Below are 21,459 nucleotides of genomic sequence, written 5' to 3'. Positions count from 1 at the left end.
CCCCCCCCCCCGGAGAGGCCTAAGAGGTTCTTCCCCCCCCCCCCCCCGCATGTGGCCCCCAGGCTTAGGGCAAGGGAGTGGCACGAAGAGGAAAGAGGGGAAAATGGAGGGGGGACAGACCACAGAGGTTGTGTAGCTGGGGGGGATTTAATGAGACACAGGAGGAGACTTCAGGAAGATGCATTCTGCAGAACATCTCTGTAGTAGTGTGTGCATGCATGTGTGTAAAATTGTAGCTGTATCCCTGGAGACGTCAGACTGCAGAATATTCACCCAACCGATGGGTACCTCCTCTTGTTAATGGATAGCTGTACGGCATGGCTCTGAGAGAAGGAAGTTGGCAGGGCCTGTCTGATTGTGTTTCAGAGCAGCATTATTGTTGTATGCAAATTTAGCACTAATCCTGTGTAATCACAAGAGCTAAGAGTGCTAGTTAAGAGGATCTAGACTGCTGTGAATTGGGTTCCACTCTGAAGAGTTCTAAAAGCAGCAAAACAACTACACACATAGAAAAAGACCCAATAATGCTTTTCAAGATACAGACGTGTTATCTGGGTTACCCAAACAGCCCTTCCAAGTAAGACACTCCCATACATTCATGCTATAATAAAATGAACAGTTCCAACTCTGAAACCTGATTGGATGAACCTGACCGTTTGAAGCCACTGCAGAATAGCCAATAGAAACTACAGCATCCTGGACAGGGAATGGTTAGTGCTTAGTGTAGTTATAGGTAACAGTGCTTGAACTCTGAAGTGCTTGTAACAGGCAAGCTAAATTTTGCTTCTCATGGCTTTCTCATGCAAAACTTACACATTTTTAAACCATTCTCAAGCATTGGTCCTAAACCTATTATCATTTCAAGGCATTATGTACCTTATGTGCATAGGTGGATGTGCTGCTATGCTATTCCTTACATTGTATTGTCTTTGTCTACTGAGATAAAAGCAGCTTAAAGTCCCTATGGACACGTCATCACCATGATCGGGGCAGGGCATGTGACAAGATCAATGCACAGTGTCACAGACATTAGCCAGCTGTCTTATGCAGCACCCTACAAACACAGAAAGAGTGCCATTGTAGGCAAGGGTGTGGTTATCATCGACTTTCCAGCTCTTAGTTAATTCACTTAGTAAATCCCAGCTCTATTTTCCCTGTGCGGATGTCTCCACAGTACACTGTAGATTGGATGCTGTATTTATTTCATATTTGCATATATAACATGCGGATTGATTCTTTTATAATGTGTTTGTTGTTGAAATCAACACCTCACATTAGTATTTTTATTCCTAGATGTGATTTATGCTGCATCTCATTCCGGACACAACGAAGTTTGCTCCGCCACAATGCAGCTACCCATAAGCAGCTACCCACAGACCCCAACGGACAACCCTTTATTCAGAACAACCCATCCATCCCTCTTGGCTTTAATGATCTGGCTTTCATTGACTTTTCATGCCAGAAGTTCCCGCAAATTGCCCAGGTAACTTGTACTTGATCTGCACAATATGTAAAAGTTCTTTATCTTGTCTGTAATATCTGAGAGTGTTGTTAAGTTTCAATTTTATTTTAAACCCACAGATTTGGTGTGAAACCAACCTTCGGCGATGCACTGGCAAATTCCATCGTTTTGTATGTGATGCATGCGATAAGGCATTCCCTCTTAGCTCGGCTCTGGACTTGCACAAAGCCTCTCATGAGACTTCCAGTGGCACCCAAGAGACAACTTCACCCTTAATTATGAAAGATGAGCCTCCCACTCCTGAGAAAAGCAGCTTCATGGACTCTCTGGGCTTGCAGCACATCTCTCAGGTTAAGCCTGCCCCCTCAGAAGAGGATGTCCAGCAGGCCAAGCTAGATAGCATTCGGGTTATCCACGTGGAGCAGAATCAGTCCTCTGTACCTCAGGAGGCTGGCCTTGTTGGAGGGGCTAACCTGTCTCTTGTAGACCCAACGACTCTTCATGGTCTGTCCCATCAAGAGGCTCTCAAACTGCTGTCCCTTCAGCCCTTCCAGACTGGTTTTCTGGTGCAACCAGATGGTGGTATGGTAGTGAAGCCAGTTTGTGGTGAATCCAACATGGAACTCGCTGATATACAGCAAATAATCAAAGTAACTTCCGCTGCCCGTAACCAAATCACGCTCCCACCCTTATCCAAGGCGCCTTTTAGTGCCGTGCAGTTGGGCTACAAGCAGATGCCTCCACTCAAGCCAAAGCCCTTGGTGGCTCCCAGAACCAGTATGGTAGCTTCAACTCCACCACCCCTATTGAACACCCAGCAAGCTTCCTTGGGCTGTGTCAGCCCTAGCCTCCCACCCCCTGCCAGCTATCCTCTCAAGACAGTTCGGGACCTCTCCCCATCTTCCTCATCCAATTCTGCCAACAACCATGCTTCGGCAGAGAGGATACAAATGGAGGCCGACTGCATGGGAGATGCCCATACCCCAATGGACATGGATGAAAGACATATCAAACAGGAGAACGGCAAGTTAGAAGAGACCACTGGAAAGAAGGGAACATCTCAAAAGGGCTCGTACCCCTGCCGATTTTGTGACCAGGTCTTTGCATTTTCTGGTGTACTGCAGGCACATATGCGATATCATTTGGGCATCCTACGCCACCAATGCAATATCTGTGACTATGTTGCCCCAGACAAGGCAACACTGATCCGTCATTTGAGAACGCACAGTGGTGAACGTCCCTATGTCTGCCAGCTCTGTCATTACCCATTTACTGTCAAGGCTAACTGTGAGCGACACCTTCGCAAAAAGCACATGAAAAGCAATCGCAAGGAGATTGAGAAAAACATTAAGTATGTTACCTCGTCCACACCAGACATACTGGAGCAGGCTGGAACTAGTGAAACTACCTGCCGCTTCTGCGGGGAGGACCTAAAGACCTTTCGAGCCCTGCAGATACACTTGCGCACACACAATGGCTGCCAGCGAAAGCCATTTGAGTGCAACCGTTGTGGAGCAGCTTTCCTTGCCAAGCGTAACTGTATCCATCACCTTCTGAAACAACATCCAGAGGTCCAAGAGCAGGATATTGAAGAGCACATAATCACTCTTCTAGCTGCATCAACCCAAAATAGCCCAAATCCATCTCCTCTCAATGGGGTTTCTCCTAGCACTGTAGTGCAGCCTATCAAAGTTGAGGACCTTAGCTTTTTCAACGTAGATATGGATCAACCTCTGGACTTCTCTAACAAAAGCCGTGGGAGCAGCAGTGCTGGAAGTGTGAGTGGATCTCCTGGGATCAAAATTGAACCTGTCTCTTATGACTCTAGCATGGAACCAATTGACCTCTCTATTCCTAAGAATCCTGTGAAGAAGCTTAAACAAGACATTGAGGCCAAATTGCCAAGGGAGGTTAAGAAAGAACAGTCATCAATTAGCATACTTGCACAAGCTCTTCAGGCCGAGAAGTCCAATGATGAGAAGTCTCAACCTCTTGGATGCTACCAGGTCCCTGTTGCTTTGTCCTCCCTTACTGGTAGCACTAATGCTGCAGGAAGGCTCTTGCGTTTAAAGCCCCTGCTTCCTAAACCTTCCTCTGCTGCTGTGAAGGAGCTTCCACCACTAGCATCCATTGCTCAGATCATTTCCTCAGTTTCTGGTGCCCCTGACCTTCTTAAATGGGACAACACTTGTAGTCTTCAGGCTGATTCTGACACACATGGCAAGCAAGAATCACCAGATATTTTGACTGAAGAGCTCTTACTAGAGAGCTCAAAGAAGAGGTCCAGGAAAAGGCCTACCAACAGCACAGTGAAAGAGAAACCTGTGATGAATGCCACAGACCCAAGTATTGATTTGGAGTCTAGTGGGGAGTTTGCTAGTGTTGAGAGGATGTTGGCAACCACTGATGCCAACAAGTTCAGTGCCTATCTTCAGACCAACACAATTGATTTGGCAAGAAAAGGCAGGCAGCAGCCAGGTGCTAGTGACGAGAAAGAAGTGAATGATGAGAAACACTTGCCAGCCCAGCAGTCCAAAGGAAAGAAGAATGCATACTCAAATTCTGTGCAAAAGATGACTTGCCCCTTTTGTCCCAGAGTTTTCCCTTGGTCCAGCTCGCTTCAGCGCCACATGTTAACACACACAGGTGTGTAAAGATTTACAGGGTTGATGTACACCTTCTGTTTTACATTTACATTTAGTCATTTAGCAGACGCTTTTATCCAAAGCGACTTACAAATGATGACAATGGAAGCAATCAAAATCAACAAAAGAGCAATATGCAAGTGCAATGACAAGTCTCAGTTAGCCTAAAGCAATACATGTAGCAAGGTTTTTTTTTAAATTATATAATAAATGAAAAGAAAGCAGATAGTATAGAAAAAGAATAGGGCAAGCTAGTGTTAGAGGCCTTTTTTTTGCTTTTTGTTAATTGTATAATAAATGAAAACAAATAGATAAAATACAAAAAGAATAGAGAAGCTAGTGTTAGTTTTTTTTTAAAGAAAACAAGCAGTTAGTAAATGAATTGAGTGCAAGTCTAAAAGGGGCAAGTTCTTTTTAAAGAATAGAATTAGAAAAGAGAGTGCTAGAGTTGGAGGGTCAAGTAAAGATTTGTTTTACCCCTGCAATTTATTTTCCTGATTTTATTTTGTATTCCTTTAAAAGGTCAGAAGCCATATCCTTGTCCCCAGTGTGATGCCTTCTTCTCGACCAAGTCCAATTGTGAGCGACATCTTTTACGCAAACATGGCGTTTCCAACAGAGTGCTTCGACGCAATGGTGCAATACCCAAGCCTAAGGAAGCAGAGGAAGGCTCACCAGAGAGTGCAGGTATCAAAAATAATATATAATAGAAACTTTGAATTGCTTAAGTACTTTAGACTAAGTATTTCTTTATCTGTTGATAGAGGTTAAAACTGCACGTTATTACCTAAAATGTAATGGGTCAATGTATATTTCAGAGAGCTCATCTGAGACGGAGCTTCTTGTGAGTGAGGCAATGGATCTCACAAGATCAGACCCTGAGAAGCCTGTGGCATCAGATGCTGAGAAACCTTCACCAGCTAAGCCGACAGAGGCAGCCGTGGTAGAGCCTCTTCCTCACAAAGAAGAGGACCCAACAGCCCTCGAGTCTTTGAAGCACAATGACCCAGAAAAAGAGGATGGCGATTCCCATAGCAATAAGACCCTTGACTTGACATTTGTTTCCAAGCCAAAGGATTTCAAGATCACTGAGAAAGACAAGCCGCAGTCCTCCCCTACAGCAGACAGCGACATGTCTGACAAAGCAACACCCCAGGAGGAGTCCAAATTGACCTGCAAGAGTTGCAAGAAGAGCTTCCGCTATGCTGCTACCTTGACCAGACACGAGAAAGTTCACCAGCTGGATGTAGCATCAGACTCCACTAATGGACCGGAACAAAGCCTCACAAAATCAGATGATCCAATTGTGCCTTGTGAAAATAAGAAAGCGGTTACAGAAGAAGAGGTGGAGAGTGTAAGGAAGGGCACAGCAGAGAACGAGGGAATGGGCAGTGTGGTGGAGAGTGGGTCTGAGGAGGATAAAGAGGAGAGGAGTGATGAAGAGGGAGCTGCAACTGAACCAAAGAGTGCTGAGGGAGAGACTGAAGAACCTGGCAGCAAGCCGGACAAGAGAAAAAAGGTGTGCAGTATATGCAATAAACGTTTCTGGAGCCTTCAGGACCTCACCAGACACATGCGCTCTCACACAGGTAATGACCATGCTAAAAACATACTTGATTGGTATAGATTGGTAAATGAATCATCAAAACATAGAGCTCTTGTTTCTTATTAAAAGCTGAATGTTTTTAATGACGTGTCTACTAGGTGAGAGGCCTTACAAATGCCAGACATGTGAGCGCACGTTCACCCTCAAGCACAGTTTGGTCCGACATCAGCGAATCCACCAGAAACTCCGTGGAGCGGATAGTGATGGTTCGACTTGCGGGGTCACAGGTGGACCAGACGAGGACGGCTTCAGCGGGCGTTCGGCTAGCGAAGGCGAGTGCACACCCACCAGCACCAATCCACCCTCTGAGAACGAAAGTGAATTATCAGACACTGTAAAGGGGGAACCAACCTCACAGGAGAAAGAGGATTGTGTACCCTCTGCGGAAACTGAAGAGTTTAAACTAACCTTCAAGACAAAACCTGCATCAGCAACAGAGACACCCAAAGAACATCCAGCAGAGAAACAAGCATCGGATTCACCCACCGCATCCGACTTAGAGCCGTCGGAGGGATTCATTCAAGGCTTACTGGAGATCCACACCAAGCCCACTACTGAGCACATTTTGCCCACCCCCGAGCCGCCACTGCTTGGCGCGGAGTGAAGAGCGACTCTTTTCTTGTGGTGAAATATGCTGCAACAAGAAGCAGTGCCATATAACAAAAGTACATTGCAATGAGAAAAAAGAAGCAATGACTCTTTCCAAGTGCCTTTCTACTTTTTTTGCTATATCTTTATCAGCATTTACCATGATCGAAAGTTGATTTTTATAGTATTTTACGATTTTTTTGTGTAATCCTGAGAGAACTACTTTAAGCAATATATGAACAAATTTGCATATCGTATTGTACAGTTCAGAGACTTATGAAAAGCAAGTTTATACCCTTACCAGTGACGGCTGAGATTAACAAGAGGACATGTTTCTACTGAGAGGCTTGCACCCAAGTGCATAACTGGAATACGCAAAGACGACTTGTTCACCATAGGGCTTCTTCGTTGCTGTTTGTCCTCTTTAATTTCCCATTTTGTGTAATTCGTTTAATGACGGAGGCTTCCAGAGTAATTGTTTTATAACAGAGCTCTGTTATTCTGGGTGCTGTCGTGTAAAGATGTTTTGGGGAAACAGCCAAGCAAAACGATGTTCAGCAGCTGCCGCGTTAAGTATATGGGCAATGTTTGCCCAAAACAGGTGATGAATGTCCAGCTGTGCTGATTGTGTCAATGTGTTTAGTTAGCATTTGTGTTCCATTTTTTGGCACAAAAGGATGGTTTTTAATGTGGGAAGGCAATGTTTTTAGATTTAAGGGCTCTTGAATTATGTCCCTCAAGCCCCGTCTCAGCTCCTTAAGAATACAAAAATAAAAAAGCAAACACACTGAGGAATTACAGGAAGCCCATGAGTTATGAATCTGATGTACTTGACAAAAATACGATGAAATGTGTACCTGTGTCCAGGGTTACCGTCTTCCAAAAGCTTCACTTTTTAAGCCTTACTCTTTCGTCTGAGCATTTAGGCAGGTGTCTCACTTTCTGCCGGGCTCACGAACTAGAACTCATGGTGTACTTGAACCCTGTCGCCCTGCTGCCTCCTTCCAGGACGTCGTCCTGAAGCGCTCCTCAACTAGGAGGACCCCATGTCAATCACACGTTCTTTTGTGTAGTGTTGGATCTCTTTGACCTCTCAGTTTTATGAACTCGTGTTGTAAAGAAACCTCAGACACAAACAAAGCAAACCTCAAAGGGCATGGAGACTGTATGAAAATTGTGTGGACTGGTAAGCATCTTCAATTATAGGTCTCCTGATTTCCTGGAGCAGCCGTTTACCCAAACGGATGCCTGTTGATCGGCACGTGCCGAAGTGCAATGACAGAATACGAAATGCAAGCAAACAAGGAAAAGGAATATTGAACCAATAGTGGGGCTGAGGAGAGAGTTTGCTGTGCGCCCCCTAGTGGTGAAGATCTAACATCTCTGCTCAGGCACGAGACTTGTAGTATTGGATGAACTTGAATGCAATCGCTTTATCTGTGTATTCCGGGACTTCTGCTTCCCCCGATGCCTTTTCCTGGGTTCATGCGAGTGTGTTTTGTGTTGGTTGTGTGCAGAAGTGACTGGTTTCCTGGTAAGAATGCTCACAGATGTTTTTAATGTATTTATTATGACCCAGTGCGGGTGAAGAAGTAAATGTGGAGAAGCCATGTATTAACACAATTATGCTGCATAAAAATGATTCAAATTCAATACTTAGCATCCCAGCTTTGATCTGGGTCCTTGATGATGATGATAATAATCACTTTTGATCTGAAAGCTTTATGTAGATCTTTGTATGCATTTTTTTTTTTAGAATGTGTGGTCTGTTTCTGTTATCTTATTATTATGATGATTATTTCAGTTTGACAGAGATAAAAGTTGTTTTCATTGATATATTCTTTTGTGTATAAAACTGTGAAGTTTACTGTTATTCTGCTATGGGTGGATCTGTAGGGTAGTTTTGCATGATAACCTTTTATGTTGTTCAGTTATAATAATTGTTTTCGGTTTCGCCCCTCCTGCCGCCCCGCTCTGTCTCACTCTCAGGGTTCATACAAAAGGCTTTCTCAAATCGTCATTTTTCTTGCAACAAAAAATTCTCTTCACATATGATTTCTGAATATGTTGAATCGTCAATCACTACTTTTTTTAGCACTTGACTGTGAATTCAAATGAACAGGGTGGAGTTCTCAAATCCACATTCCACTCATGGGCTTTCTACAAGATATGTTCTCCTTTTTCTGTTTTTTTATTTTAATCCTCCCCGTCTCTTTGGAAAAACGCAGCGGAATGAGACCTGTCACTGTTTGACGTGCTGACTGATGTAAAAGGGAGCTTTGTGTCGCTGCTACATCCCCAAAAATAATTCTACTGGACTTGAATGGAACCAGAATCACCAGAACATTTTTGGTACACTACTCTTGTTCTTCAGAATCAGAAATGTAAGCTGTTCTGTATCAAAACTATTCAAGCAATAAAGATATATTAAAGGAAAGGTGTGGCAGGATTTTTTCTTCTTTCCAACCAAAGGCAATCTGCCACTTTAATGCATACGTTTGTGTTCTGCACTCTGCGATTATAATGGGCTTGGTAATGTTTTTGACAAGCAATGAAGGTCTATTGATGCTGTTGACACTAGGTGTGTCTGAAGTCACACTGTCTGTGTAGGTACTACATTTGATGAGTTATGATCTTCTGTAGAATACACACTTCAGAATCCATGCAAAAGTAGTAGGTCACTTGGATGTTTTATGAATACTGTGAATTCGGCCATTTTCACGCACTGTATAGTAGAGGGGTAGGCATATTTGGACACAGGTGCTGATTTCGGAACTGCATACTACACATAGGGTTGCAAAAAGGTGGAAAATTTCTGAAATGTTCCAGAAATTTTGGAAACTTTCCAGGATTTTTTGGAATATTCCAGGGATTTTTAGAACGTTTCCAGAAATTTGCCAGAAGTTCTCCACCCCTTTGCAACCCTAATATACATGTTTACCATATTTTTCTATTGCAGAAATGGTTTGAGCAGTATGCGAGTATGCATTTTTGTTTGTATTGGGACTGTTCCCAGGATTTTTCTGTGATGATGAATCCACACCAACAGGTGTCAGCAAGGGGTTAAGGACTGGCTGGTTGGTTTCAGTGTTTAGCCCCTGCTGGAAGATGCTGTAACTACACCATTATGTAAATAACCAGACTTTGACATTAAAGCAGTTAGACAAAATAGGGAAAATGTTAGCTTTTTCAGACTAAACATACAAGTAATTTAATTTACATCTATTATGAGATGTCATGTATACAAGAAAAAAAATGATTACAAAACTTTGGTGGTTGCAGTAACACAAATAACATTAGTGAAATGAGTTGGTGGACGTGTATTTGCATGTCTTCTAAGCAGATCCAGAATCTGCAGACTTTACGTTTTCAACACTGACTTTAGAGGAAAAAATCTGTGGAATTGATTCAAAACTGTACAGAGTATTAAATGCAGCTGTGAGTTTAACTGATGAAAATGTAAAGGGCAGGGAATGTGTAGGACGACAAGCACACCGGTTGAATGCGGGGGCCTGTTTGTAACGATTATACAGGAAAGTGACAAGTTTTCTTACTATATCTGGGTTATTCTCCTCCTAGAGGGTTTAGCTCCAATGCAAACACTCCTGAAGAAGCCACTCAAAGTCTTCATGATTACTTGAAAATTACAGGCAGGTGAGTTTGATCAGCTTTGGAACTGCCGTCTGCAAGACAATGGACCTCCAGGAGCAGAATCAAAGGATCCTCTACTATATCAGCGTGATTTCCAGCACAAGATTTAGCCAGTCTGAGAGATGGACATTTCTCTAATGGAGTTTGCTAAAGGTAGGTGCCAAATGTCAATGCTTCTCTCCAGTATGAATTTAATATCTGGCAAAAGTTTGTGTATATCTCAACAAAGTCTAAAAATAAGTAGGTCATGTTTGAGGCCTCCGGAAAGCTCTTCAGATTGGATATTTCTCATCAGGAGCACTAACAGCGACTGTTATCCTAAAAGGTTCCCTGCTTAACTAAACCCCACAGTCCATGCTGTGGTGTGGATTCTTGTAGATCACAGTTTTTTGTCTCAATACCACCTTTCCAATTAGGGAGGCTGGAGTCTTCATGGATGGAGACCAGCTTCTGGAGTAAGTGTAGAATGCAATTCTACTTCTTGAAAATGTTTTTTTTTTGTCATTGGCAATCTAGTTGATGCTGCAGGTTCTTCTATGCGCTCTGAAGTTTGGCAGATTGTTGGCGAGAAACCCTAGTTTCCATCCACATTCATTTTTCATCTTTAAAAGTCCCAGATGATAATGGACTGGAAGGAGCTGAAGAGACTGTAACAGCCTTCACATCATCCATTACAGCAAAGCAGTTTTCTTCAGATTTCACTTGACATTCTGCAAAAACATACCAGTGTAGTTATAGTGCACGAAGCAATAATTAGACATGTTCTGTGTGTGTTATTGTCTGTGAAGGCAGATTTCCACATGCAATTTATTTCTTTATTTTTCATACGGTGAATACGAGTGCAACTTGTTACATACAAAAATAAGTCACTGCAATTGGTTAAGCGTCAACCCTGTTACCATACTCTAATATTATTTTTTAAAAATCTGCAAAACTACTTCATCCTTTCAGGAAGTGAACTCTCCAAAGACAAATATTCTTCATCATTATTAAAAAGTCAACCCTGTTACCAGGATTTTGTATTGTACCCAAATGCTTTTTGAAATGTGGATATTCGTGAGTGCATGATGTAGCATTTATTTCCAAAGCACAAAGAAAAATGAAGTTTTTGATCATGCAGAGTAGCGTCAGTCCTGTTTACAGACAAAGAAGACTATCCTTGTACCCAACAAATACAACAATAGGATGTTTATATGAAAACATAAATGCTGAAAAGGCTGACGTTCCTTGCAATACACATACGTTTTTGCCATCTTTACGATGGCATATTTCTTTGGTTTTGAAGGAGAAGCTGGAAGCTACATTCTCCCTCACCTATTCAAGATGTGAGAAAAGTTATCAAAATGCACATCTTTTTGAAGATTTGCTGTTTCAAATAACCTCAGTCATACTTACCGTATTCATCACCAGACTCTGGTTCTTGCTTAACTTCTACAGTCGTGTTAGATGGGCCGACGCCAACAGTGACCTTAACAACTTCCTTTGGGACGGGTAAATCTTTCCCCTCTGTAAAACATTCATCTTAAATTAGACGGAAAACAGAAAGTCGTACAGACAGAATTTTCATATCTGGATGAACTATCCCGTACCTGCATGCATTACACGCAGGTGTTTTTTCATGGATGATGAATGAGCGAAGAATTTGAGACAATTGGGGCACTGATACGGCTTCTCCCCCGTGTGACTTCGCAGATGTACGGACAAATGCGCAAACTGCCGATAGCTCTTCTTGCACTGAGGGCACTGGTACGGCTTTTCTCCGGTGTGAACCCTCTGATGAACCACCAAATCTTTAGCTTGGCCAAAACTCTTGCCACATTCAGCACACTCGAATTTGGGTTTATTCTCTTTGCTGTGAGTGCGCAAGTGGACCTTCAGGTGTCCCGCCTGACTGAAAATCTTATCGCACTGAGGGCACTCGTGCTTTTCTTCGGTGTGTGTCCGTCGGTGCAGAACCAGACTGCTGGGTTGACTGAAGCTTCGCTCGCACTGCGAGCACTGAAAGAGTCCGTCGCCCCGGTCGTAATGATGGCGGCGCTGATGACGCGCGAGATCGGAAAGTTTGACGAATCCTCTCCCGCACTCAGAGCATTTGTGCGGTCGCTCGCCTTCGTGAACATACCGAACGTGTTTTCTGAGGCCGGCTGCTTGAGTAAATGTCTTCAAACACAAACTGCATGTATGAGAGACCCCTGAAATGAATAAATATAATCTAAAATCTGAATAATAAATTAATGATTAAATCAAATATAAAAAATGATATTTAGTATAAAATGATTTAGATTTTTAAAATTAAATAAATACGAACACTGATTTTTTTTTTTTTTTTTACACATTTTGACGCATTCATTCTATTTTTTTTTTGTGGCTTCAACTTGACAGAAAAATATATAATAAATATAGTTATTTATTTTTAACATGATATATAATACATACATTTCTTACTTGGTAAGTAAGAAATATTTATAGAATTTATGCTTTTTCAAAGCATTAAAATGTGTAAACAGTGCTTTTTCATGGCATGCATGGCAGTACCTAGCCATCTCATAATTTCTTACCTGAATGAAACTCATCTTGATGTTTTTTCAGACTTGCTTCAGAGACGAATGTTTCATCACACATTGAACACTGGAGAGGGTTTTCGCCCGGGTGGCCGCTCTGGTGGGCAATCAGGTTTCTCCTCCAGCGAAAACTCAGGCCACACTGAGAGCACTTGTAAGGTCTCTCTCCTGTGTGAATCCGCTGGTGAATTTTTAACATACAATGCTGACTGAATCTCTTCCCACAATGAGTGCATTCAAATGGCTTCTCCTGCACATCGACTTTTGGAGCACCTGTTGGTTTCTCCATTCCACTTTGCTTATTTGTTGAAGCTTCTGGAAATCAAAGAGAAAAAAAAAATCTGTAAAATTAAAAACACGAGACATATACAAAGAAAGTAAGTTTGGATGGTCAATTTTTCAGGACTGTCATTTCAAACGTACTTTCGTGAATTCGCATGTGAGCTCGGAGGAAACTGGGACGCCCGAACCCCTTGAAGCATACAGGGCAGTTGTGTGGCCTCACTCCTGTGTGAATTTCCAGATGTTTCTTCAAGTCTCCTGGGGTATAAAAGCTCTTATTGCACACAAAGCACAGGAATGACCTCTCTCCTGTGTGTGTTTTAATATGCACAATCAGAGCCGATCTCTGACGAAAGCTTTTGTTACAGGTGGGACAGTTGAAGGGCCTTTCACCTGTGTGAATTCGCTCGTGCTGTAACAAGCCTTGGCGTCGACCAAACTTCCTCCCGCAATAAGAGCAGGGGAAGCACTTCCCCTCTTTGTCAACATGCTGATCTGTTAAAATTACAAAGAAGAAGAATCCATATTAACAAAACCATTCTCAAATAAAAGTTAAATTGAGAACATAACTGAAACTCCAGGTTATGCATCAACCCTGTTACCATCATCACTCACCCCTGTTACAATACTGTAGTATTACAGAAAACAATTCTTAATCCTTTCAGGAAGTGAACTCTACAAAGACACATTTTCTTTAATAATTTTGTATAGTAAACTAATTATTGAAAAGTCAGAAATATCGGCATTAAATGCTCTATTAAACCCTTTTAGTGCCAAGACTAAGAAATGGCTATCATATTATCACTATCATCACTCACCCCTGTTAAAATACTGTAGTATTGAAAAAAATCTATTAAACTACTTTATACTTTCAGGAAGTGTATTCTCTAAAGACAAATATTCTTTAATTAATTAAAAGTCAACCCTGTTACAAGGATTAATAACTCTAAGACACTAATAAACATTTAGTGTCCAGACAAAGAAATGGCTGTGAGTCCTGTCACCACCATCACTCACCCCTGTTACCATACTATAGTATTACAGTACTGTAAAACTATCCTTTTAGAATGTGTATTCTCCAAAGACAAATATTCTTCATAAATTATTAAAAAGCCAACCCTGTTATGAGGATTTTGTATAGTAAACAAATTCATTTTCAATCAAGTGGATATTGGTAGAAATATTAGCATTAAATTATCTTTCTAATAAACATTTGTAGCGTCAAGATTAAGAAATTTGTCAGTCCTATTACCATCAGCACCTCACCCCTGTTACCATGCTATTGTTTACACAACAATTCTGTAAAAAATACTTAATATTTTCAGGAACTGAACTCTCCAAAGACAAGTATCTTTGCTTATTATTCATCAGTTATTAAAAAGTCAACCCTGTTACCAGGATTTTGTATAGTAAACAAATGATTATTGAAAAGGACACATTCTGAGTTATCAACATTATGTTTCTAATAAACACTTTTAGTTCCAAGGACAAGATTGTTTGCCTATTTATCATCAAATAACTAAAATGTCAACCCTGTTACTAGTTATTATAGTAATCAGATGACTATGACTCCATATTTGTAGAAATATCAATATACCTTGTTACCATCCCAACATAAAATTTTGGCAAGTAAACAGTTGCCGGTCCCCACTGACTTCCATAGTATGGGGAAAAAAATATAGAAGTCAGTGGGGATGTATAGTAAACAAATTCATTTTCAATCAAGTGGATATTGGTAGAAATATTAGCATTAAATTATCTTTCTAATAAACATTTGTAGCGTCAAGATTAAGAAATTTGTCAGTCCTATTACCATCAGCACCTCACCCCTGTTACCATGCTATTGTTTACACAACAATTCTGTAAAAAAATACTTAATATTTTCAGGAACTGAACTCTCCAAAGACAAGTATCTTTGCTTATTATTCATCAGTTATTAAAAAGTCAACCCTGTTACCAGGATTTTGTATAGTAAACAAATGATTATTGAAAAGGACACATTCTCTGAGTTATCAACATTATGTTTCTAATAAACACTTTTAGTTCCAAGGACAAGTTTGTTTGCCTATTTATCATCAAATAACTAAAATGTCAACCCTGTTACTAGTTATTATAGTAATCAGATGACTATGACTCCATATTTGTAGAAATATCAATATACCTTGTTACCATCCCAACATAAAATTTTGGCAAGTAAACAGTTGCCGGTCCCCACTGACTTCCATAGTATGGGGAAAAAAATATAGAAGTCAGTGGGGACCGGCAACTGTTTGGCTACCCACATTCTTCAAAATATCTTATTTTGTGTTCAGCAGATGAACGGAATTTATACAGGTTTGGAATAAAGGTGAAGATGAACACTTTAAGGTTGACCAATGCAATGGTATATCTTCATTTAAGAAAATAAATACCAATATTGCAATTAATGCATGCACTTCTATCCTACCTGGATGAAATATAAGTTGATGTCTTTTCAGGGAAATTGCGAGAGAGAAGGTTTTGTTGCATATGGCACAATGATATGGCTTCTGATGATCCGTCAGCTCTGAGCTGGAACTCTGATCAGCATCAAGGTCTTGATTCACCGACGGACTGAATCTCATCTCAGTCTCTGATAGACGCTCCCCTGTGCTCATTTCTGAAAACATATTATGTGCAATATTATGTGACATATGCTTATTATAGACACAAATAACCGAACCATAAATAAACAGCTATAAATCATACGGTCTTCAATAGCACCAAGGTTTTCAGAAAGCACTGCTGATAGCTGCGACGAAGCAGAAACACCACAGACTCCTTCCAAGTTATCTAGTTCACCCTGGTCCTCCTCCTCGGGAATAAGCATAGCATCTCCAGCATCTCCGTCCTGCAGCTTGTTCAGATGGGACTGCATGTGTGCTTGCAGGCTGCTGGGCCGAGGGAAGCTTTTGGAGCACAAAGGACAACTGTGAGGTCTCACGCCGGTATGAGTTCCCATGTGTGTCTTCAGATCTCCTGAACCATAAAACCGTCGGAAGCATACGAAACATTCGAAAGGCTTTTCTCCGGTGTGAATTTTCCGATGCACGATCAACACCGAACGCTGCCTGAAGCTTTTGTTGCACACGGTGCAGCGGAACGGTCTCTCTCCAGTGTGAATGCGTTTATGTTGCTCCATATCTTGATGTCGTCCGAATATTTTTCCACAGTATGGACAGGTAAAGCGATTTCTTTCAGCAACACTCAAATGTTCTGTTAAAAGAAATTAATCAACAGTATTTTCAATGATATATGAAATTGATAACATCAAACCAAACCATTTTTAGCAATGCTGTTGGTCATTTAAACAAAACGGTTTGCAAACTGGGCAGCAGGTTCTCAACAAGCTTCAAGAAGACTTTAAATGATTTTAAATATGAGAAAATGAGCATTAAGTGAAAACAACTTAAAAAAATTAAGATATTTGTTATTTTGAATGAACTGTTGTTTTTCTTTGAAGCACCAGGATTCAGTCTTAGAAAACCTAAATATATGAGGAAGCGTGCTTTTTTTTTTTGACCTGGAAAAGTAAATTACTCAAATATTAAACCGCCATGGGCATTTTTATATTAAATATGCAGTTTTCTAGTTATGCTCTAAAATATTTTTTGTTTTATATATATCAACTGAATATAAATATTTTAAATGTATATATTTATTATATATATATATATGTGTGTATATTATATATATTGTGTATATATACATATTTCTAAAAATCCTTATCCATAATCCTTATCACAGACGACTGGAAAAGTCAAGGGGTCTTTGAATATTGTTGTGCCTTGGAGTCAAAAAGTTTGTGAAACACTGTGAGGTCCTTAAAATATTTTTATAATTGAAAACTATTGAAAATATGACTAACACTAATAATAATTTTCATAATAAATCAATTTTATTCTACTAACAAACAAAAAGAAACATAATAGAAAGTATTTTATAGATATTTTTACAGAATAAATGCCTTTACATTTCAGGAAGGGGGTCTTGACAGGTCAGAAAAGGTTTGAAACACCTGATTTTGGTAACTTCTGAATAGTACATGGCTCAACAAAATAACCTCAGAGGGGTCAAATTTAGCAAACTGTTTGATTTCCATATTTTGGGGGCTCTGCTATTTCTCCTCCGCTTTATTTCAAAACTTAAATTTGCTGATCTCACCTGGATGAGCGACACGTTGATGCTTTATCAGCGAGAAGGAGAGAGAAAACCTCCGGTCGCAGAGTGTGCAGTGGTAGGGTCTCTCCTCCGTGTGATGAGTACGGTGGTGTTTTCTGAGGTTTACTGCTTGGCTGAAGTATTTCCCGCACTGGGAGCACTGGTACGGCTTCTCTCCGGTGTGAACGCGCAGATGGATCCGAAGCTTCGCTTGCTTATGAAATCCCTTTCCACAGTGATTGCACTGATGCGGTTTGTATTCATCACACGCTTGCTTGTGAGCTGCAGACTCTTCCTCTTGAAGAGGATTCAGCGTTTCAATGCCTGTGAAGAGAAAATTACACAATGTGGTACGTAAAGTGTGATTTTGGACCTCTTTTGAGATTTCTGGGATATGGTATTCTGGTAGAAACGATGAGTGCAACGGTAAGGTTTTTGTAATTATTAGACTCACCCTTTTCAGCAGAATGTGCAGAGTCGTGACAGAGCTCAGATGGAGCTTGACTTTGGGGAATGTTTTCATTTGGTGCATCGCTCTCAATATTATCTATAAGTTCCAGGGGGTGAGATTCACTAATGTCCTTAAGTGCGTCGGTTTGTAAGTGCTTGAGTAGATCTTCAGAGGCCACAGAAGTGCAAGGCCTCTCACTGTCATGAGCGTCCAAATGGTTCATGTCCTCGGATTCAGAGAAGGTCTGTTCAGGAGATGCGAGACCGGATAGACGTGCGACACTGTTGACGCAGTCGGGGCAGCGGTGGGAAATCTCTCCCGTGTGTGTTAGCTCGTGTTCCTCCAGCTGACACGCAAAATTTTTCCCACATTCGACACAAATTAAGCACTTGCCCTCCGTACTAACATCTTGACCTGCAAAAAAAGAGAATACTTAGTTTCAGTTTGTGTCTTCATCAGAACAGATTTGGAGAAATGTAGCATTGCATCAGTGTCTCAGCAATGGATGCTCTGCAGTGAATGGGTGCCGTCAGAATGAGAGTCCAAACAGCTGATAAAAACATCACAATAATCCACACCACAGCACTCCAGTCCATCAGTTAATGTCTTGTTCGGCGAAAAGCTGCATGTTTGTAAGAAACAAATCCATCATTAAGATGTTTTTAACTTTAAACCATCCAAAAATGCAAGCCCTTAATCTATAATACTGCTTCCTCCAGTGAGAAAGTCCATCTCCTGTTGTCTCTCACATCAAAATCCACCACACAGTTGTTTAGAGCTGTTTTGGCTTGTAATTGGTGCTTGATTTGTGCAGATTTCTCCTCTGATTCAGACGAGATGAAATTTCACTGGAGAAAGCAATATTATAGATTATGGACTATAAGCAAAAAGCAAGTTTGAAGTTAATGTCTTGAAGGATTCATTACAAACATGCTTTACGCTTCACATGACGTTAATTGATGGACTTGTTTTATGTATTATTAACTTCATTTATAGTATGTATATTATACAGATTATTGTGATGTGTTTATCATCTGTTTGGACTCATTCTGACGGCACCCATTCACTGCAGAGCATCCATTGCTGAGACACCGATGCAGTGCTACATTTCTCTCTCAACAAATCTGTTCCAATAAAGAATCAAACTCATCTTCAGTAAATATATTTTTAGCAAATTTCCATTTTTATGTTTAAGCACCGATTTCTGTGTTTGTATTTGGATTATTGTAATGTAATGGACATAAATTTTAATAAATCTTTATAAAAGTTTCTAAAATTTGATTGGATGAGACTATAAACTGCCAGGACACGCCTTCAGAGGTTTCAGGTGTTTTATAAGCTTAATTAGGTTTTACAGAGTTAAATATACGACAGTAAAGGGGGGATGGACAAACACTCAATCCGTTGTAAACCCACTATAATATCTTATTGTCTTTAGTCCTATTCACTGCATTGTGCATGGCACCATTTTTATGTTTAAGCACCGATTTCTGTGTTTGTATTTGGATTATGTAATTGTAATGTAATGGACATAAATTGTAATAAATCTTTATAAAAGTCTTTGATTGGATGAGACCATAAACTGCCAGGACACGCCTTCAGAGGTTTCAGGTGTTTTATAAGCTTAATTAGGTTTTACAGAGTTAAATATACGACAGTAAAGGGGGGATGGACAAACACTCATCCGTTGTAAACCCACTATAATATCTTATTGTCTTTAGTCCTATTCACTGCATTGTGCATGGCAACATTTCGTACCTTGATGAAATGCACGCAGATGTCTTCTCAAGGAGGATAACAGGGCGAAGTTTTTAACACAAATCGTGCAGTGAAAGGCTTTGGCATCCGTATGGGCGATCTGATGGGTCTTGAGGTCTCTCTCCCGGGTGAAAGTCTTTCCACACACCAAGCACTCGAAAGGCCTCTCTCCTGTGTGAATCCGGACGTGTTCGGACAGATGCTGAATGCGGGAAAAACCCTTCCCACACTGAGAGCACTGAAACGGCTTGGCTCTGGCACAGAGACTCTTTGCGTGGTCATCTGTGGTGACGTTTGAAAGGAAAACGACAATGTTTAGTTATGTACAGATATATACATGTGTTTAGTATATTTGGCAGCTAAACAATAAGAAAGTTTCTGATGACATATGTGACCCTGCAGCACAAAAGCAGTGTTGAGTCGCTGGGGGATATTTGTAGCAATAGCCAACAATACATTGTATGGGTCAAAATTATCAATTTTTCTTTCATGCCAAAATCATTAGGATATTAAGTAAAGATCATGTTCCATGAAGATATTTTGTAAATGTCCTACCATAAATATATCAAAACTTCATTTTTGATTAGTAATATGCATTGCTAAGAGCTTCATTTGGACAACTTTAAAGGCGATTTTTTTCAGTATTTAGATTTTTTTGCACCCTCAGATTCCAGATTTTCAAATATTCGTATATCAGCCGAATATTGTCCGATCCTAACAAGCCCATACATCAATGGAAAGCTTATTTATTCAGCCTTCAGATTATGTATAAACCTCAATTTCGAAAAATTGTGACTGGTTTTGTGCTCCAGGGTCACATTACTATAGGTTATCGAGTGAAATCAAAGTCAAGGTCGGTTTGGACTTTTCACAAATAAGTGGTACAGTATCTAAATGTAGAGGTTAGCATATTGCAATGCATGAATGCAATTTGCATAACATATAATGTGAACCCCTGCAGTCTCACCCAGATCATAGGAAGCCCCTGATGGGTGCAGATCAAGTGTCCTCGCCGCCTCTCCTGAATCAGGCTCCTGTGCTCCAGTGCTGTGGCCCCCTGATGCAAACACCCCCACCTCCTTCAGATCAATGCTCAGATCCATGCCTTACTGAAAATCTAGAAGGAAAAAAAATATGCATTTTTGTATTTTTATAATAAGTGCTAGGTTTGTACTCTGGTGCAGCGATGGTACAAAAAGTAAAACTCCTGTGCTCCAGTGCTGTGGCCCCCTGATGCAAACACCCCCACCTCCTTCAGATCAATGCTCAGATCCATGCCTTACTGAAAATCTAGAAGGAAAAAAAAATATGCATTTTTGTATTTTTATAATAAGTGCTAGGTTTGTACTCTGGTGCAGCGATGGTACAAAAAGTAAAATACTATGACATTAAATTGCTATCATCATTATCATCATGTGGTATTTGCATGCAACTGCTAAATACTTAAAACAACAGCATGGTATTATTACCATGGTACATGTTCAAAGAGATGGCAATACTCTAAACAATCTATATCTATTTGAAATGATTATATTATGTATGTCTTCATGTCTATATGATAACAAAATCAAAGCTGGAGGCTGAACACACCTCCTTCAGTTGCATTTCGATTTAGTCCCATGTCAACACACATGCATCAGCTGTTACTCAAGCAGACGAAAGAGAAAAACAAGCATTAGTTGCGCCACAACATTGAGACACAGATGTAAAGCTGATGCAGAAGAAGCCTCACCTTCCCTGAGTCTCAACATGCACGTCCACAAGAACCGACAACCCGGAAATGGCTGGAGGTGTTATTGACTTTTCAAAATAAAAGTCAATCGCGGAATAAAAAAAAAACAGTTATACCATGCAAATAGTTTTTATAATTCGTTTTTGTATGCAACGTTCATTTTAATCTTGCCACAAACATACCACAGGTCTTAAAAATACAGTTTAGGTCGAAATGCCATTACATATTATAACAAATAAATCAAACAAGAAGCATTTATTTGAAACGACCATCATTTTCAAGCAAATATTTTAGAATTCCAAAGGGTTTCAGTCATAAAACTATGATAGTTATACGTTTGAAATGATGATAAAGTATTGTTTATGTGGTCCTGTGGTTACACTATAATTCTAAAAAGTCATTTTTAAAAGTCGCCTCAGAACGATGAAGTTATTTATTTATTATTATAGTTAAAAATGTCTAGAATTATATGTTTTCTGATGGTTTAATGCGTTGATACATTTTGTGCCCAAATAATTTTTGAGGATGCAACACTTTCTTTCTG

The 21,459-nt window shown here is 40.3% G+C and overlaps 2 protein-coding genes across 9 annotated transcripts in view; one reads left to right on the top strand and one right to left on the bottom strand.

The window, feature by feature from the left end:
• rreb1a (ras responsive element binding protein 1a) overlaps positions 1 to 8,679 on the top strand; it is a 50,265-nt gene extending 41,586 nt beyond the window's left edge. For all 6 annotated transcript variants that reach the window (XM_016282693.1, XM_016282697.1, XM_016282694.1 and 3 more), the window contains 5 exons: positions 1,294 to 1,483; positions 1,582 to 4,108; positions 4,630 to 4,794; positions 4,926 to 5,696; positions 5,812 to 8,679. In XM_016282693.1, coding sequence (XP_016138179.1) covers positions 1,294 to 1,483; positions 1,582 to 4,108; positions 4,630 to 4,794; positions 4,926 to 5,696; positions 5,812 to 6,317 — 4,159 coding nt within the window. In that variant the 3' untranslated portion in view covers positions 6,318 to 8,679. The remainder of the gene's footprint in view (positions 1 to 1,293; positions 1,484 to 1,581; positions 4,109 to 4,629; positions 4,795 to 4,925; positions 5,697 to 5,811) is intronic.
• Positions 8,680 to 10,111: 1,432 nt separating this feature from the next.
• On the bottom strand, positions 10,112 to 20,959 carry znf271 (zinc finger protein 271). Of its 3 annotated transcripts, XM_016282702.1 has the most exons (15): positions 20,916 to 20,959; positions 20,774 to 20,823; positions 20,433 to 20,473; positions 20,151 to 20,259; positions 19,184 to 19,465; positions 17,429 to 17,839; positions 16,978 to 17,298; positions 15,523 to 16,029; positions 15,242 to 15,433; positions 13,189 to 13,290; positions 12,937 to 13,053; positions 12,511 to 12,828; positions 11,542 to 12,144; positions 11,348 to 11,458; positions 10,694 to 11,266 (listed from the first exon to the last, which is right to left on the bottom strand). In XM_016282702.1, the coding sequence occupies exons 3-15, from the start codon at positions 20,457 to 20,459 to the stop codon at positions 11,208 to 11,210; spliced, it is 3,159 nt and encodes a 1,052-aa protein (XP_016138188.1). In that variant the 5' UTR covers positions 20,460 to 20,473; positions 20,774 to 20,823; positions 20,916 to 20,959; the 3' UTR covers positions 10,694 to 11,207. The 3 variants fall into 3 exon arrangements, with proteins under 3 accessions (XP_016138186.1, XP_016138187.1, XP_016138188.1); XM_016282700.1 differs by lacking the exon at positions 10,694 to 11,266 and adding an exon at positions 10,112 to 10,662 and having other exon boundaries at positions 12,937 to 13,290; XM_016282701.1 differs by lacking the exon at positions 10,694 to 11,266 and adding an exon at positions 10,112 to 10,662 and having other exon boundaries at positions 12,937 to 13,290; positions 20,774 to 20,926.
• Between the last annotated feature and the right edge of the window lie 500 nt (positions 20,960 to 21,459).

This window comes from Sinocyclocheilus grahami, unplaced genomic scaffold (assembly GCF_001515645.1).
Source record: "Sinocyclocheilus grahami isolate Dianchi unplaced genomic scaffold, SAMN03320097.WGS_v1.1 scaffold164.1, whole genome shotgun sequence".
Classification (NCBI taxonomy): domain Eukaryota; kingdom Metazoa; phylum Chordata; class Actinopteri; order Cypriniformes; family Cyprinidae; genus Sinocyclocheilus; species Sinocyclocheilus grahami.
This window is presented reverse-complemented; position numbering and strand designations above follow the sequence as displayed.

Coding starts and splice junctions, on each gene's coding strand:
- znf271 (XM_016282700.1), bottom strand. CDS start 20,459: ATGGATCTGAGCATTGATCTGAAGGAG. Junction 20,260..20,432: donor TGAGCATTGATCTGAAGGAG/GTGGGGGTGTTT, acceptor GATCTGAAGGAG/GTGGGGGTGTTTGCATCAGG. Junction 16,030..16,977: donor TCAACGTGTCGCTCATCCAG/GTGAGATCAGCA, acceptor TTCTTTTAACAG/AACATTTGAGTGTTGCTGAA.